Here is an 18,067-nt window from a genome sequence, read left to right as displayed (position 1 = left end):
TTAAAAATATTATAACATATTTTAATATCAAAATGTGGCGGGAACAAGTACGCCATCAATAACATGTATAACACCATTGAGAACTGGAATGTCTGGCTGTGTAACGTGAGCGTGGTCAATAGAGACGGCTGAAAAATATAAAAGCATTTTTCTATAAATAGATCCAGCGGGTTTTTTTAATCACGAAAAGATATAAAAATTTTAAAACTAAAAACCAAACTATTAAAGATAAAATAAAGTTGTCATTTCGGACGAATTCGAAAGTCTTGCGAGCAATTTCAGTGGTGGATCCAGAAGGGGGGAATCCGCGGGTTGAAACCCAACTTTCTTGGGACGATCAATGCATTTAATTGGGGACATGTAGTTGAACCCCATCCTCTTTTTGAAATGACTGGATCCGCCTCTGAATATATTATACGTGTTTTGTTACCATGATTCTATTGCACAAGGTTCCATGGACCTTTTTTTATGGTTTTATCATATGCATTTCATAAAACATAGATACATGTATAAGGTCCAGAGGGGTTTACATACTAGAGAAAACATATAGAAAAAAAGAATAGAGAATAATAGGATGCTAAAATATAAAGATTAGAGAATTATGACCTATAAATTTATACAAAAAGAAAAAAAAAGAAAATATGAAAAAAAAGAAGATACCCATCTGACTCGCATGAAATCAAAATCTTCTGTTATTCTCCTCATGGACGGATCCAGTCATTTATAAAAGGGCTCACAACCTAGGAGAAATGTTTCAACCATATGTCCCATTCAAATACATTGATCGTTCAATGAAAGGGGATTCCAACCTCTTACCCCCAACACACTCTTTGGATCCACTACTGCTGATGTCACTAGTTCGTATGCCTAATACTCACCTGTGCCTGCTTTGGTAACTGTAAAAGCACTTCCGGCCAGAGTTGATACTTTTTGTCCATCCTTAAGATCTGCAGCGTATGTAGACCCACTGACCACATGATATTTCAAAATATCTATGTAAAAAGATAAGATATGATACATACATTTTGTATTATGATACTATTGATTTGACAAATAGATTCTGGCGAGACTATATTGTTTTTGTGCTCGCTGGTTTTCTCGCTTTGTTTTTTGGTAACGTTTTTAATGATACATTAATGAACCACGACATTGAAAGCGGCAGTATTGCATTATGTGCGTCGAATGTATGCAAAATGAATAGCAAGAAATCTGTTTACTAATTATATTCGCAAATTATGTAACTCTTTAAGCAGACACCATTTGATTTTCTGGGGGATGGGGGCTATGGATTTTTTTGGAAAAAAAAGTTTGTTTCCAGTTTTCGGAGAAAAAAATAATTTGTTTTAGAACCTGAGAAAAAAAAAATTGTTTGTTTCACCCTCAGCTGTCACTATATGAAATGCTAAAATTGAAAGAAAATTTAAAAAAAAAAAATAGTTTGTCCAGAAAAAAAATCCATAGCCCCCCCCCCCCCCCCCCCCCCGAAAATCAAATGGTTGCTGCCTTAGATATTGGGGTGATATAAGAACCCTACAAAACAGATCAAAATTCATCTTTCATTTGACATGTATTTATCTAAATGTTTTCAAAATCTATCAAAAGTTATATACAAGTACATGCATACGTGCACAAGCATCAAGGCGATTGCTATCTGACGCGGATCTTATTTTGTTATAGTAAGCTTCTTATTTTAAGAGTTCATGATAGGTTTTCGGTATATTTGTACAATGTACATGCACAGCACACGGCGGAATTTGAAAGAAAGAAAAAAATACTTTTGACATAAACAAAAATAGATATATGGAGAATGCCGCAAATAATTCTAGGAATTCTCTAGATTTTCGCAATTCACACGTGCCAATGAGTCCGGTACTGTTTCAAGTTGCAAGTATATAACTTTTACAAAATTATCTATCATAATGATGGATTTCTCATCAAAAAGATTGGAAGATGTCTGCAATATCTTACTTTTAAAAAGATTCATATCTGAGGCTAGACTTTGTAGTGAGGTTGACAAAGTTGCGAATGCTGCATCTGTTGGTGCAAATAACGTGAAAGGTCCTGGGCCTACAAAAGAAAAATCATAAGAATAAGGTTCACGTTGAAAAACTGATAGTGTGACACTAGAGGTCAATGATAAAGGGTCATTCAAGGTCAATGACATAGGGGCATCCAAATTCAATGATAGACATGCATCAAAACCAAATGTTGAGCTCTTAAATAATCCGATTACAATATATACACAAATAGAGAAGACCGCTAGGGTAAACCAGTTGTTTGGAACCAAACTTAAAAAAATGTAGAAATGTCCTTTCCCAGTGCTAGGAACCATTTATAAGGCAGTTAACATTTAACTTATTTTTACGTTATTTTTCGACGCTATCTATCATATTATTATTTTCAAAATTTAACACTGAAAACTATGAGGGAATATTTTTGTCACCTGCTTGACCACAGTATTTTTTTCATTAACTTAGGAACAGAATATTTTTTAAGAGAAAAACGTAAAGCCCCCCCCCCTCCCCCCCCCCCCTTTTCCGCCTTTTGAAGTTAAATGGTCGTGTCCTAAGGATAACACATGGCTTTTCGATAATATTTGTTTTTTCATGAGAATTCTTTCAACGTGATTTTTTACTTAACATCATTCATTCAAATTCTTGTAACTTTCGTAGAATGGTTTTCCGTTACTGAAAGTGCGATATACTTGTGGGAGTCAGGCGTCGTGTGATCCAAGCATGAAATTTCTACTTAGGGTCTTTATCAAATGTTTACTAGTATAATTTCGTGGTGCTTTATTCTAAGACAAACAAAATGCGGTGTGATATATATAAAAATACAACTCGTCTAAACATCAACCCAACAATGTTAGATCTGCAAATTTGCTTTCGCAAATTATTTGATCTTCCCTAGTCGGGATTCGAACCCATTGTATATATATATATATATATATATATGTGTGAAGGCATTCATATTGAATTTAGGCAAACTAATAAACACCAGTTCGCATGCAATGAAAAACGTGTAATTTTGTTTGACATGGTGCACATGTTGAATGCTCTTTTGTATTGACACAAACTAACCTTCTAGTGCTGACAGTAAACCACTTTTGTATTGACACAAACTAACCTTCTAGTGCTGACAGTAAACCACCAAGTGTCAATGCTGCCGTGAGATCACTGAATTTGTCTGAATTTTTCAAAAGATACTCAACCATATTGACGCTTGCAGCGGGAACATTGAAGACGAAATCAATTCCTTGTACAACACCATTGGTTACTATGACGTCAGGAAGGATAACTTTGACACCATTCACCATTACTGCCTACAATATAAATCACAAAAGCATACAAAACGTGAAAGCCGATCATAATCGATTCAATATGATTTTGAGTCGATGTAATAAAACGATCGCGATTGATTATTTCGTATCAATTCAGACCGACTCTACTGACACCATATATGGTTGGTCTCGCTAGCTCTGCACTAATAGTTAATTAATTCATTTGTTCGAGGTCCAAATAAAATTGTAAAACGTCCTTATATGAGACGACCTGTTTAATATTCAGAACAAAGGCAACGGGACTTAAGGGTTGATCGCATGCAATAGTTCTTACAATTTCATGATCGACCGGAATCAAATGCACATAAAATCAATTTATTATAAAAACTAATTTAATCAATGTGAAATGCAGGCAAATCACATTAGATATACGTTTATTTAATTTCTGTGTTTACCTTTTTATAGAAATGTGCTGTTTGCAATATTGAAAATGTTTGAATCTATTAGACTTTTTTTTTTTTTAATGATTCGACATGGTTATTAACGCTATAATTAGTATCTGGTTTTTAGATGTAATGAATACGCGTTGATTTTTGAACAAGAAACTATGAGACCGGAAAATGAAGAGACTGAAGTCACGACAATGGTTTGATTTATATGATCTGGGTGGATTTGGGGTACATGTCAATTAGACAATAACAATGAATGATTTACCCCAAAATATTTAGTTATTTAAACATGTCGGGAATATCAAAGTTTTTTTCCAAAAGACATACACAAGCTCCTAAAAGAACAATAATCTACTGATATGATCATAAGAAACAAGTACTAAGGAACAATCTAGTTCATAAGCACTAGACTGTTTCCTTGGAGTTATTTCCCTTAATCTATGTCTACCTCCTAATGTTAATGATGTATCACGATCGGATTTCAGTATTTTTTAATAATATATCTGAACAATAAAATATAAGTAATAATAACATGTACGAAATAGGCAAACTGGAATGAAATTGGCTCAAGAATTAATGGAACTTATTGATATTTTTCGCCAATTTAAATTACAGGTTATATCTACTTTCATATAATTACTTACGCCAGCGCCATCTTTGGTCAAAGTTAAGTTGGTACCACCAAGGGATACTTCATTGTCTCCGCTTTTGATGAATGGTGAAATGAGTGCTCCATTTGTCACGTGTTTAAGCAACAAACTTCTGATGGCAGTTTGATCATTTAAAAGTTGTTGTAAAATTGGTGCTGGTATTTTCTGGAATGCAGCATCAGTTGGTATAAATGCCGTAAATGGACCTGTACATTACAAAAATTCATCAGTACATTTTGGATTATTTAATTCAAATTATGATGATAATTATATCTATTGTAAATTAAAACAGATATAGAATCAAATTAGAAAATTCAAAAGTGTTATTAAACGAAAATCTTTCTGAGTTTGCTCCCTTGGGTTTGCTATGGTTTGCATTGCATGCTCAATTCGTAGTTTTCGTACTGTTTGTTTTGAAATGCTATATGGTCCGGTTGTTGTCTCTTTGACACATTCCCCATTTCCATTCTCAATTTTATTTGTCTTTTAGTCTTTTTTTCTTTTGGCCATGTTATTTTCTGTGTTCATCAACTTATATATGGTTTGCTCCTTTCAAGTATCTTCTCTCCCTATATCCAAGATGGTGTGAATAATGTTTACAGCATAAAAAAAAAAAGAATGGTCCAAGACTACGGGTCAATAGACAAAAGACTTGCAACGTGCAATGTAAAGGAGATGTCACAGTGGTTTCAATACAACGAATACAAGTTATAACCATATCTAAATACAAGGATATGTATATCATCGTTGTTATTTGACAAAATATCCTCTAACTTAGTTATATTTTAAATCACAATGTATTCCAACAAAATTCCTTCTAAAACAGCGTTCCCAGATAGCAAACATGTGTTGGGCCAATATTGGCATTCTGTTGGCAACATTGTTGGGCCAATGTTGGAAAACTATGTTGGGCCAATATTGGCATTCTGTTGGCAACATTGTTGGACCAATGTTGGAAAACTATGTTGGGCCAATATTGGCATTCTGTTGGCCACATTGTTGGGCCAATGTTGGAAAACTATGTTGGGTCAACGTCATTTTGCTCATCGGCCCTCAGTTGGCCCAACATGTTGGGTCTTTGTTGGCCCAACATCAGTATGCCAACAAGGTTAACTATTTGCCAACAATCTGCCAACAATGTCAACTATTTGCCAACAGTTTACCAACGTCGTCTAGTTTTAAAATTATGTTGGACCAATGTTGGTCGAACAGCAGTATGCCGACGATGGCTTCAGTCTGTCAAACATGTTTTTCATGTTATGTATTAAGGTGGTACCTAACACTACAGGGAGATAACTCTGTAAAATCAGCTAAACGTTTTAATTACGTTGTGTTGTTAAGGGAATATTAAGCTTCTCAATGATCAAAATAAGTGTTTGTCAAACTACTATATAACCAGTGTAATTTTTCTGATAAAACGGTTGGTTCAAATTTTTTGAAATTTTTATATTTTTGTAAAAGGGTCAAAGTAAATACTTTGTCAAAATTTTAAGAAAATTAAACGCCCCAAATTAATTTTAGCTACAGTGTTGGGTACCACCTTAAAAATAATTATCTCTAGAAAATAATGTATATTATAATGGAAGGTCAATCTCGGCTGTCATGTGGAGAGGGTGATATTACACTCGTGTCACTTGAGCAGCTGAATTCAGTTGATTATTTTAACAACTTGCAGAAACTATATTCAAATTTTATTTGTTTTTTTGAGCAGGTTTTAAGTATTTTTTGTTTGTGCATAAAATTATTCAATCATTAAGATAAATACATTTAAATGACTACACAGATTTGAAAATATAAGTTAAAGAGAATGAAGATCACATTTTTTGGTTTGCACTTTGAAATAATATCTAAAAAAAATTTAAAAATCTGTGGTATAATACGGGTAGATAAGAACTTAATACGTTGGCATATTGTTGGCACAATGTTGGCTCATATTTCAATATTGTCATGAAATATCAATGATATGTTTGGGTTTTTTTTTATAAATATACTGTTTTAAAAACTTTTGAATTATTCAAAATACTAAGAATTTTCTAGCTCTTGGCACAGACGGTTTAAAATAGTCCTATTTGGGAAGACTTTATTATTTGATTTTTTTACCAAGTCCTCAATGCCCTTCAAACACAATCTATATTCTCTACGATAACATAGAATCATTCAAATAAAGTTCGAATAAAATTGGTTCAGTAGTTTCAGTCAGAAGATCTTACACTGAACCAATGGATAACGTAAGTCAAATATCGTTGGGCAAGCTACTTTAAAAATAACAGTTGGTAAGAAAATGTTGGGCCAACATTGGGCCAATAACACCAAATTGACAGTTGGTGGAAAGTCGTTGGGCCAACAAGGGGCCAATAGTGTCAAAATAACTGTTGGCTGAGTTTTGTTGGGCCAACGTCGGTTTCTTGTTGTGCTGCCAACGCCAACTATTTACCAACTGTGCCAACCAATCACCAATGTTGGCCCAACAAAGTATTGCTATCTGGGTTATCTCTTGATGCACAACAGTCAATAAGATACCCACCAATAAAGTATATATCAGTCAAACTTTAATATACATATAAAGAGATGTGGAAGGATTGAAACAACTATCCACAATGACCAGTGGACAAGAATGTAAACAATAACAAGTCACAATGTGACCTTCAGCAATGAGCAATTAATCTATGCTGTAATGTTTGCCGTAAAAGGTCCCAAACTATTTGATTTGAGCTAAAATCAATAAAGTGAAAAATTCATGGCACTCAATAACCAAAAACAACTACTGAATTACAGGCTGCTCGCTACCAGGCAGAAGCTAGCGAACAATAGCTAGCGAACAATAAGGCGATTTATCGAGAAACCAAAAAAAATTAATAAGACAGCAACGGCCGTTAAATCAACCTCTTCGCTTGGGATAAGCACAAACAGAATGGGGACAGTTAAACATGTTAACAAGCGTTATAACACCGACTGTACTAAGAATAAAATTCCATCGTACTAATACTCGCCCGCACTATCCTACTAATTTATATTTATTGAACTGTGATTTCCGGGTCGCAATCGTAATTTGGCACATATATATATATATTTGAAATAAAATTTACCTCACAATGGACACGTGCAGTAAGCTAGTAGCTTCGAGTCGGACCCAATGGCGAAACCAAATGCGATGTGAATGTGATCATAACTTCAAGACTATCTGATGATTACGGATGGACGGACGGACGGACCAATGTTCCTTTGATATAATAGTCAGGGCAAAAGAAATGGTCAAGATTAACATGTACATGTAGGAAAAGAATAATAAAACTTTTAGAATTAAATGAAATATAATCATACCATACCTCCTGACTGAAGTTCACTCGTCAAGTTTGCAATTCTAATACCATAACAAGATAAGACAGACGGACGGACCAATGTTGCTACGATATAATAGTAAGGGCAAACGAAATGATCAAAGTTAACGTGTTCGTATGTGTAAATGAATGATAAACAAGAATGTGTCCCAAGTACACGAATGCCCCATCCATACTATCATATTCTAGATTGAGTGGACCGTGAAAATAGAATAAAATCTCTAATTTAGTATTAAAATTAGAAAAATCATATCATAGGGAACATGTTTACTAAGTTTCAAGTTGATTGGGACTTCAACTTCATCAAAAACTACCTCGACCAAAAACTTGAACCCGAAGCGGAACAGACGGACGAACGGACGAACAAACGGACACATAGACCAGAAAACATAATGACCATAAATGGGGCATAAAAACTTATATAAAAATAATCATACCTCCTGTTTGAAGTTCACTCGTCAAGTTTGCAATTTTAATAGCTTGTACGGCATATGTAAAATTGGCTGGTTTGCTCTGTAAATATTCTAAAATAGTTGCTCCAAAAGAACAAGACAAACAAGACAGAAACACGGCACACATATACAAAGACCTCATGGTGAATAAATGTGAGAGTACTGACTAGAAATCGGTGATATAAGACGACATTGAATAGATAAGGTTGGTCTATTTTACTGACTGTCCGTGACTTTTGACAGATATATAGTCACGTATTGTTATGAAACTTCAGATTATTAATATTTAATAAATACCTATTTCCAAATTTATGAATTTGTAATTATTGTTTAGAAATCAATGTTGTGCTTCTCGGTTTGTTTTTGTTAATGTTGCACAATAACATGATAAGAAAGCAGATGTTAAAATATTGTTAGGTAGATTGTTTTGTGATGGAAACAAATGTGGTTGCATGTACTGTATATATATATATATATATATATATATATATATATATATATTCAAATTTCTAGAAGTCCAGTACATATCAACGAAAAAATAATGGGTCAATCAGGGCAACATGGGAACCGAAATAAAATATCGTTCTCAATCGAGTCGGTCCTATTTACAAAAATCATTCGAAAAACATTTTAATAAAATTGAGAATGGAAATGGGGAATGTGCCAAAGAGACAACAACCCGACCATAGAAAAAAACAACAGCAGAAGGTCACCAACAGGTCTTCAATGTAGCGAGAAATTCCCGCACCCGGAGGCGTCCTTCAGCTGGCCCCTAAACAAATATATACTAGTTCAGTGATAATGAACGCCATACTAATTTCCAAATTGTACACAAGAAACTAAAATTAAAGTAATACAAGACTAACAAAGGCCAGAGGCTCCTGACTTGAGACAGGCGCAAAAATGCGGCGGGGTTAAACATGTTTGTGAGATCTCAACCCTCCCCCTATACCTCTAGCCAATGTAGAAAAATAAACGCATAACAATACGCACATTAAAATTCAGTTCAAGAGAAGTCCGAGTCTGATGTCAGAAGATGTAACCAAGGAAAATAAACAAATTTAAATGACAATAATACATAAATAACAACAGACTACTATCAGTTAACTGACATGCCAGCTCCAGACTTCAATTAAACTGACTGAAAGATTATGATTTCATCATATGAACATCAGGCACAATCCTTCCCGTTAGGGGTTTAGTATCATACCATCATAACATATATGAGAAGAACATAACCCGTGTCATGCCAACAACTGGTTTTTGAATAAATGTGTTTAGTTCCGATGCAAAACCCTATAAGTGAATCAATATTAACGCCAAAATATGCAATCTTTAATGACCTGACAACAGTATCGTAACTATACCCCTTCTTAATAAGTCTATTCAAAGGTTTTGTTAGTTTTTGAGGTAAATACTGACACCTTTGTGCTTTATAAAGAATATTTCCATAAAAAATTGGATGTGAAATACCTGAACGTATAAGAAGTCTGCATGTTGAGCTATATTTACGAATGATGTCCTTATACCGATGATAAAATTTAGTAAATGTTTTAAAAATTATTTTTTAAATTTTGACTCTTTGTTATCGGCTTTTAAGAAATGAAATAAGGGGGAAAATCCCATCGCTTCATGAACTTTCAGCTTAGTTTAAACATACTTATATATAGTGGATTTGGAACAAGTGTCATTTTGGTCTTTTGTGGAAAGTTGTCTCATTGGCAATCATACCACATCTTCTTTTTTATAAGTTATTACAACTTATATAAATCCCTTTCCACTTTACGAGTGTTGCCTCGTAGTGCATTAACCTGTTCTTTTTTTAAATCTACAAGGATGTCTTGTATTTCTCTCTCTTAACACGGGTCAGCCATTTATCGTCCCATTCTGACGGACTAGCATCGTTTCTCAAGACCACACTTGCAAATGGTGTCAAGGGAGAGCCGAGGATTAACCACTAACCACTACATCACGGCTCTCCTGTCTCCCATAGCCTTCATCATGGGTAATAGTAAAATAAAGAAAACTCCAAGAGATGCCATAATTTGTAATGTGACAGGCCTTATACTATTTAACAATTAAATGTACAGCTAGGAGTAGTAATATTAATGAAATTAGTATTTCTCCGTCTGAATTCATTTTATTTGAATATTTTATATTTCCAAGGAGTGCTGACTGATAAAATGTTCAGTTTTTTAAAATTCTTTTTAGATATTTTTTAACTATTCCTTATGTCATATTTGACACATATTTAACTACTCCTCGCGAGGCTACACGTATTCTGAAAATTTTGAAATATATACGTACTAGTATTGGTATTTTGAAGACAATTAAACCCTATATAACATAGGAAAAAAAATTAAACCGGAAGTACGTACTACTTTCAATCTATATTTGTACATTTTTAAACATGGATATCAGTTAGGCAAGGTTATGTCATGTTACTCTCGGTACACAACATGATATTGACAGTGGGAACATTTATAAGATGAACATGTCTATTTTAAAGGTAATATTATCTTGAGATTGTGTGTCATTGCGTGTTTACAAATTCTCAAGAGTCGCTCAGTGTGTTTCCTAAAGAGAAGAAAATTGTATTCAAAACCTTGAAAAAGTTTGGTTTTAACCAAGTGTTACAGGTATTGATTTTCATTTCGGCACATATGTGGGAAGTTCCTTATGATTTAGTGATGAATGCGTTTTAACCCCCACATATTAAACATTCATTGCCCTACCGTTTAACCATCCATCTATATCATTTCCTAAGATTTTTTTTCATTGTCTATGGTTTTCTAATTTGGATATACGTACACTTTACCATCATTTTCAAGTGGGTATCCAAATTTATCCGACCTTAATCCCGGAAAGCCTCTATTACAGGACCTACCAATTGTTAATTTATTCTCATCCTGAACATGTCTGAAATATTTGTCGCTGGACGATAAGAGACCAACTATCAATTGAACAAAAAGTTAAGAATATCGATCGCTATTACTATTGATTTACTTCCAGAAATGTGTTCAAGTTGGCAGATATACGGATACTGCACGAATTATGTCGTTTGATAACTTAAATTGTGTTACTGTCTTTTTATTAACAAAACTTATAGTTATATGTCATGTAATCATATATTTAATGCAAAAAGACACTGATAATAACAAGTATTATTTTGTACAATTTACTATTGTGAAATGTCATTGATAATAACAATTAAAATGTTCAAGCATCAATTTTGATATCGAGGTTCATCATCATTGGGAGGAACTGTTGCATCATACCTTGAGTATTTCCCATTTTACCGGATTTCATGGCGGTCTTCAACATGTCTTTCAAAGAGCTTGGATCAATATCGTCTTTGGCATCCATTCCCATATCTTTCAATTCTTCCATCATGGCTTTCTTGAATTCTCCCTGTGCCTTTTCTTTGTTGAATTCAACTCCATCTTCTTTCATTTCTTCCATGATTTTTTCTTTGAGCATTCTTCTGACTTCATCGTTAGTGGCATCGCTTTTAGCTCCAATCATCATTCTGATTTCGATATGGACGTTTTTACGGAGAGCCTCGTGATCATTAGTGTCAATACCTTCGTATCTAAGATTCTCTCCCATCATTTCGGTCATTTTTGGTAAAATTTGACCTCTGAGCCCAGAAGCACCTTGACTCAAATCAAATCCAAAGTTGTCCATCTCATTTTTGAAATCTTTAACAGATTCCTCTTTCATCTGTTCTTTCATTTCGCCCATTTCTTTCATCATCATGTCCTTCATTGCATCCTTGTTGTCGGCCATTTTACCAGACAGACCGGAAACCATGGAAGACACGTCGAAATCCTCTGGCATATTTTTGACGGCGTTCTTTATTTGGTCTTCGGTGATTCCCATACTTCTAGCCATGTCTCTCATTTCCGGTGACATGTGTTTAATGGCGTTTTTGATGTCGTCTGGTTTGAGGTCTTTGAGCATGTCCATGGCACCACTTGGGAGCTGCCCTCCAAATCCTCCCATTAATCCAGGGAATTGAGCCATGGCTCCGACAGCCAAAAGACCGAAAAGAACTATCTTAATCATGATTCTGAAATAAATCAACAGATATATATGAGCAATAAGTGTGTTAATTCAAATTAGGCCAAACCAAATAAAGTTCTATAATTTCCTGCTTCCCTGTACATGTTTACCTTAAATTTATCTGACCATTGGCGTAGCTGGGTCGTTTTTACGTGTACGCCCGAACCTTGGCGAGGGATATGAGGGGTGCCAATCGCTCAATGTTAAAGAACCTGCTGGTAGTGGGTTCGAAAGTGACAAAGTTCCGAAATCTATCGAGAAGGAGATACCGTAATGATTCCTGTCAGTGAAAAATCATTGATATATAGCAGCAAACTTTTGAACCTAAATAGTTTGTTTGTTTTGGTTAAATTTTGTAATATGTTAACTTATTCATCGTGTTAAACTGGAAGCTAGCCTAATTGTCATTGGTTTTAGATAAAACGTCCAAACCAATATTACTTTTAAATAAGTTTAAAGGGTGCTGTGAGTAAGCATACAATCGACAAAAGCACCTTTTAATGAACACGAAAAAAAAATATTTCGAAGAGGTGCAATATAAAAAAAAATCTGGAACACCTAGGATTTCTTCCCACAAAAACACACGAAAAATTGAATCAATTTATCATTCCTTTAATGGGATTTTAAAAAAAATCTAAAATTTTTTCTTGATCTGGAATATTTCACGACAGTCTATGAAGGTTTATAAATTGAGCATGTAAAACAATTGTGTAAAGAAGAGCCCGGCTATCTGTCTATCAGAAAAGAACAGAAAAATGAACGAAAACAAATGCTTTCAAAATTTTAGCTTTAGACATTAGTCATAGAAAAAGCTTCTTCGGTAAGTAGTTAATGTAATTAAGAAATAACAAAATGTAAGCGCAAACTGCGACCACTTATTAATTGCAGAAAGAAATACATTTTGTCCTTAAAATGAGGGAAAATTAAAGATATAATTGCATTATTGTATTGCTCTGAAGACTCTTTTGATCATAAACAGTTTCTGTCCAACTTTCGTAAAATTTCACGGCGAGTCATTCAAAAGACTTTATCCACATTCGGAACCTAAATATTGACGCCGCTTTGTCTCTCTTTTGGGACATAAATCACAGGCTCGACAAAAATACAAACAGCATATCGAATCTGAGCAAATAGTGAATTGCTTTAAATATAAGAAAGTACATAGAATTCATAGTAGAATCAGACTTTTACAAAAGATTCGAACAAATATATTAAATTATCTATTTGAGTAAATTAAGTCCCTTTTTATTCAAAATTACAATCCATTGAAAAAAGAAGCACAAGGATGATGTGCTTTTTACCGGTTTTTCTTATTCTATGTCGATTATTCCTTTTATTTTCAAAATTCAAGTGTACGCCCGGGCGTTTTGACGTAAACGTAGCTACGCGCATGCTGACTATATTTCTTGACATTATGTAAGGTGTTTTGGTTACAGACACTGTTAATGTCTATACCTTTTTTTGTTAAACTTCGTTTAAATCCAGAAAAATTCCCTATACATGATGGATAAAGGTTTTTTTTTTTAAACTACCCTACTTTTGTCTGCCAGGAGGCAGGAAACAAACTTGTAATGGGAAAACAAGGCAACAATGACAAAAAAAAAAAAACATAATGTATAGTCGGATATAAATACCCAGATATGCACATATTGAACAATTCAATGCATTCAATTGAGAATACTATCGGCATAGTTTATACTGACAAAACAAAGTTACGCAAAACAAACATGACAGATATGAATCGACGACAAACACTGAATTATACAGGCTCCTGATTTGGACAGCCTCATACGAAAAAATCATCGATCTAATATTGTGTATGAAAGTTCATTCCAGGATATATGAAATTTAACTCTGATTTAAATCAAAATTGAAGTCCCTCGCGTTTTGTCCTGTTTCGAAATGTCATTTAAGACTATCATTTTTTTTTTATATTTTCTGACAATGTACACGATAATGTGTCTTGATGGTCCGTTTTTAATGAATTTCTTTGGAGATCTGTTTGTTTACACTTTATACAATTGAGAAATGAATATTCTTACCAATATGATTTGATATTTATTTAACGACCTTTTTAAACATATATATATTTAAATAACAAAATTACGAACGATATTTTTTCAACTTACCACTGTGGACTGATGGAAAACGACTTCTAAACCAAAGTGATTTTTTTCTTACAGTCGCTCGTCTTTAAATAGATTTTCCCTGACTAGTATAATAGTCCAAGATTTTCCTGGTTGCAGAAATTTGCATAACAAATTACATAAATAATATTGTAACAAACATGTTATTAAAAATTGTGCATACACCTTTAGGCATGAAACGTGTATTTAACCTACTGGTCAGCAAATTTCGGACATTAGTGAAAATTGCAATATTACAGTCGGGTATGTCTGGATAGCATATGTTTGGTTATACAAGTATCGGTAAATATATATATATATTGTCGGAAAATATATATAATGTATTTTTCCTCAAAGAAAAGCTATTCTCGCCGGGTGCGTTTTGCTGTTACTTTATATTAAGCGGGATATTGTTAATATATTGCAATAAACCTTGACTCTAAGTGTTGTTTTTTTAATTCTCAGCTTTTGCAAGTCAACCGTTGGCTGAAACGTGGAGAATCAAAGGGATCCCAAAACAGAACCGAGATGAAATAAATTTTAATAATACCGATATCAATAGACGAGCAGCATGATAACAACTACAACAAGTAATAAGAAAACATAAAATATGTGCACGCCAATGATTGCTTTCTTTGACTTTTGCTGAACTCCACATTTTGACTAAATATAAAGTTTCCAAAAATATATATTTACAATATACATGATATATATATCATATTGAGTACTCCGACTACTCGGCAAAAAAAAATTGCACCAGTGGTGGCCATAATTTAATTTGAATCGTTATAACATGTACAAGTTACAAAGACCACACGTCTTTCCCCTTTGAACAATCTTCTGAGTACAAAACTAAATATTTTAAAGAATCTGTAAAAATAAGTTCACAGAAGACAAGGAGGAATTTTACGTAAACAAGTCTTTCAAATTGACTATCTCAGTTGTCTCGAAGAAGTGTGCACTCCCATAAAGTGTTTGGCAATAAGGGTTAGATCCCTTGTTTGGTGAAATCTAAAACATGAAAATTGCTGTCAGCTGATATTATTCTTCGCTGTTCGCCCTGCCCCACATAAGTACAAATAATAAAAATTGGTAGACTCGGAGTATAAATAATGTGCTCAAGTAAGACATACCTTACTTAAGGTAGATTCATGGCATACCGCCATCTTGGATTGTACTATTGCAGTATACAATCAGTCTAGTTATTTACCCAAATCTCCAAATTTGTAGACAAAATTAATGTGCAATTTTATTGATTAGACTAGCATATTAAGATCCTGCTAATTGTGTTGGTTAAGTTTAGTTTAAACATATTTTATTGTTCCAAAAAGAGACAAATGGATTAGACACAAGTTTTTCAACTTAGTAACGTCTTCTCCAAAAGTACAACTCAGTGGTGATATTATTCTCGAATTCAAAAAATGTATATACTATTTCCACCTGGAGAGATTAAACACCAATCCATCTATCATTCAGATCATCACTTAAACAGATTACTTTTGTTGTGTACACTTTGTCCGTATTGACATCTTCTGTTTTTCAAACTTTCATGAGTTTTATATGAATATGTTGCAATCATACCACATTATATTTTATTCTTATTAATTTTATTGTTTGTACAAAGTCAGACCATTTGTACTGTTTACTGTTTGATAGGTTTTGTGTTCATTGTAGATATTTTTTGGAGGAGTCTAAGGTTGGTGTGGTCTGTATATTGTTAGTAAGTAAGTAGATTATTTATTATAGTGACTTGTGTAATTACAACAGTGTGTCAATTAACATAGTTTAACATAATATATACATATACATCCGACCCAATGGGTCTATAAGGCCAAATAAAAATATATGTGTGGTTCCAGTAACCCTACCATCCCTACTTTTTTCGGCTAAAAAATAGCCTACCCTAAAGATTTTATTGTCATTTTTCATTAAGCACTGTTAAAGTCAGAATGTTGCTCCCGTAGACTCAATGTAAAAATAAAAACATAAAATAAAAAAAAAATCCCTACCTACCTACCCTAACTTTTTTTTCAGATGTAACTGGAACCACACATACTTTTTTATTTGGCTTAGTCACCTAAATATTAGATATTAAAGTTCATACAATGTATTAGTAACTTCTGTTAATCCTTTATAAGAATTAAGTACTGTGAATTCATTATTATTCGTGGAGTACTAATTTTCATGTATTTCTTTGGTATAGATGAACCACGAATTTTATTGTTTAAAAAAGTACATATTTTCTAAAGGTTTTGTGTGCAGGCTTTGGCAAAACTACAAAATCCATGATTTAGCAATATTTCCTCAATCGAATGAAAATTGTTACCAACAAAAATGCAGGAATCCACAGTATATGTGTGTACAATTGTTTGTTTTGGGGTGTTATGTATTCATTTCAACGTATCACGAGGATTTTTAAATACAAAAATGTATCATGGAAACACTTTTTTTTACAGTTTTAGCTTACTCAATAAGAGTCTGTACAAAAAATTGTTCCTGTGACCATACCCAAATAAATTATATTTTTCTGACATTAATTTTTATTTTCTAGCTTCCACCTGCTTACAGAAAAGCAGTACATTTTTACAGTCTTGTGTGGGACTTGATCAAAAACAGGACTCTGCACTAAAGACCATCTTGCTTCAATAAAACCCAAAAAGAACTTTATTTTTTTATCATATTTTTGTGTGTAGGATAAAATACTGGCATAAAATTCATACAATACAATGGAAATTGATCAATTTATTTTCAAACATAAATAAATGTAAAAAAACAAATAAATATATAAAAGAAAATACATTTCATTTATGTTGGACGGAATGTCATTTTATGATCATGAACTGTTTTTTGTTCAATATGATAAAATGTAAATTAATAAAATGAATATCTTATGTTGAATGCATGTATGGAAATTCATGTTAATATAATAAACGTAAATGTTCAATGATTGTTTGATCGTTGGTGTTTGACACCACTTTCACCACTTATAATGATGGTAAATTTTCGTTTTGAGGAGGCAACCAAGAGTGCCAATTTAGAACCACAGGAAAGTGGCAGTGGACGGATCCAGAAATTTTCATAAGTGGGGGCCCACTGACTGCCTAAGAGGGGGCCCGCTCCAGTCACGCTTCAGTGATTCCCTATATAAGCCCCCCCCCCTAAATCCGCCTCGGGGTGGTAGTTCTTGTCAATAGGATTGTAGTTTAACAAATTTACCATGTATTTGAATAAAAGTATTTAGCTGAATTTTGTCTCCGAATGACCTAAGTTCTGGTTTAATTAACCTTCTGACATCAAGCAACAATGAACATTTTTTTTTAAATTGTGATGTCAAATTTTACAGATACTTGACGAATGTGTGACTTTACGTGTTGGACAAATTTGCATACAAGTGAAAATACGTCTATTCACCTCAGTATTGACCAGCTAGTTAATATTTAATGAAAAGATATAACAGATATTCTATTCATGAAGAAAAGAAAACATATGATTACATTTTGAGAAAAAAAGGACCCATAACACAATAACTGGTTAAAAACTCCCAGAATTATTAGGGTTTTTTTGCAATTTTTTCAATCATCAAAATTTGATGATACTTAACATGCTTATAGAATAACTAATCAGAGAATTTCAAATAAATAAAAATTTCATGGATATTTTCTTTCCAGCATATGAACAAAGTTAAATCATCCAAAAAAAATTCTGGT

General features: G+C 33.3%; 2 protein-coding genes across 2 annotated transcripts; both read right to left on the bottom strand.

Annotated features, from left to right (window-relative positions):
- LOC143042243 (periostin-like) lies at positions 1–8,341 on the bottom strand. Its single transcript, XM_076214505.1, has 6 exons — positions 8,155–8,341; positions 4,374–4,585; positions 3,127–3,322; positions 1,969–2,067; positions 879–992; positions 1–128 (listed from the first exon to the last, which is right to left on the bottom strand). Exons 1-6 carry the CDS (start codon positions 8,309–8,311, stop codon positions 28–30), a joined length of 879 nt encoding a protein of 292 aa, XP_076070620.1. The 5' UTR covers positions 8,312–8,341; the 3' UTR covers positions 1–27.
- A 2,937-nt stretch (positions 8,342–11,278) lies between these two features.
- LOC143042240 (uncharacterized) lies at positions 11,279–14,455 on the bottom strand. The gene is made up of 2 exons (XM_076214501.1): positions 14,364–14,455; positions 11,279–12,241 (listed from the first exon to the last, which is right to left on the bottom strand). Exon 2 carries the CDS (start codon positions 12,235–12,237, stop codon positions 11,389–11,391), a length of 849 nt encoding a protein of 282 aa, XP_076070616.1. The 5' UTR covers positions 12,238–12,241; positions 14,364–14,455; the 3' UTR covers positions 11,279–11,388.
- Positions 14,456–18,067: the final 3,612 nt, after the last annotated feature.

The sequence above is a fragment of the Mytilus galloprovincialis genome, chromosome 8 (genome assembly GCF_965363235.1).
Source record: "Mytilus galloprovincialis chromosome 8, xbMytGall1.hap1.1, whole genome shotgun sequence".
NCBI classification, from domain to species: domain Eukaryota; kingdom Metazoa; phylum Mollusca; class Bivalvia; order Mytilida; family Mytilidae; genus Mytilus; species Mytilus galloprovincialis.
This window is presented reverse-complemented; position numbering and strand designations above follow the sequence as displayed.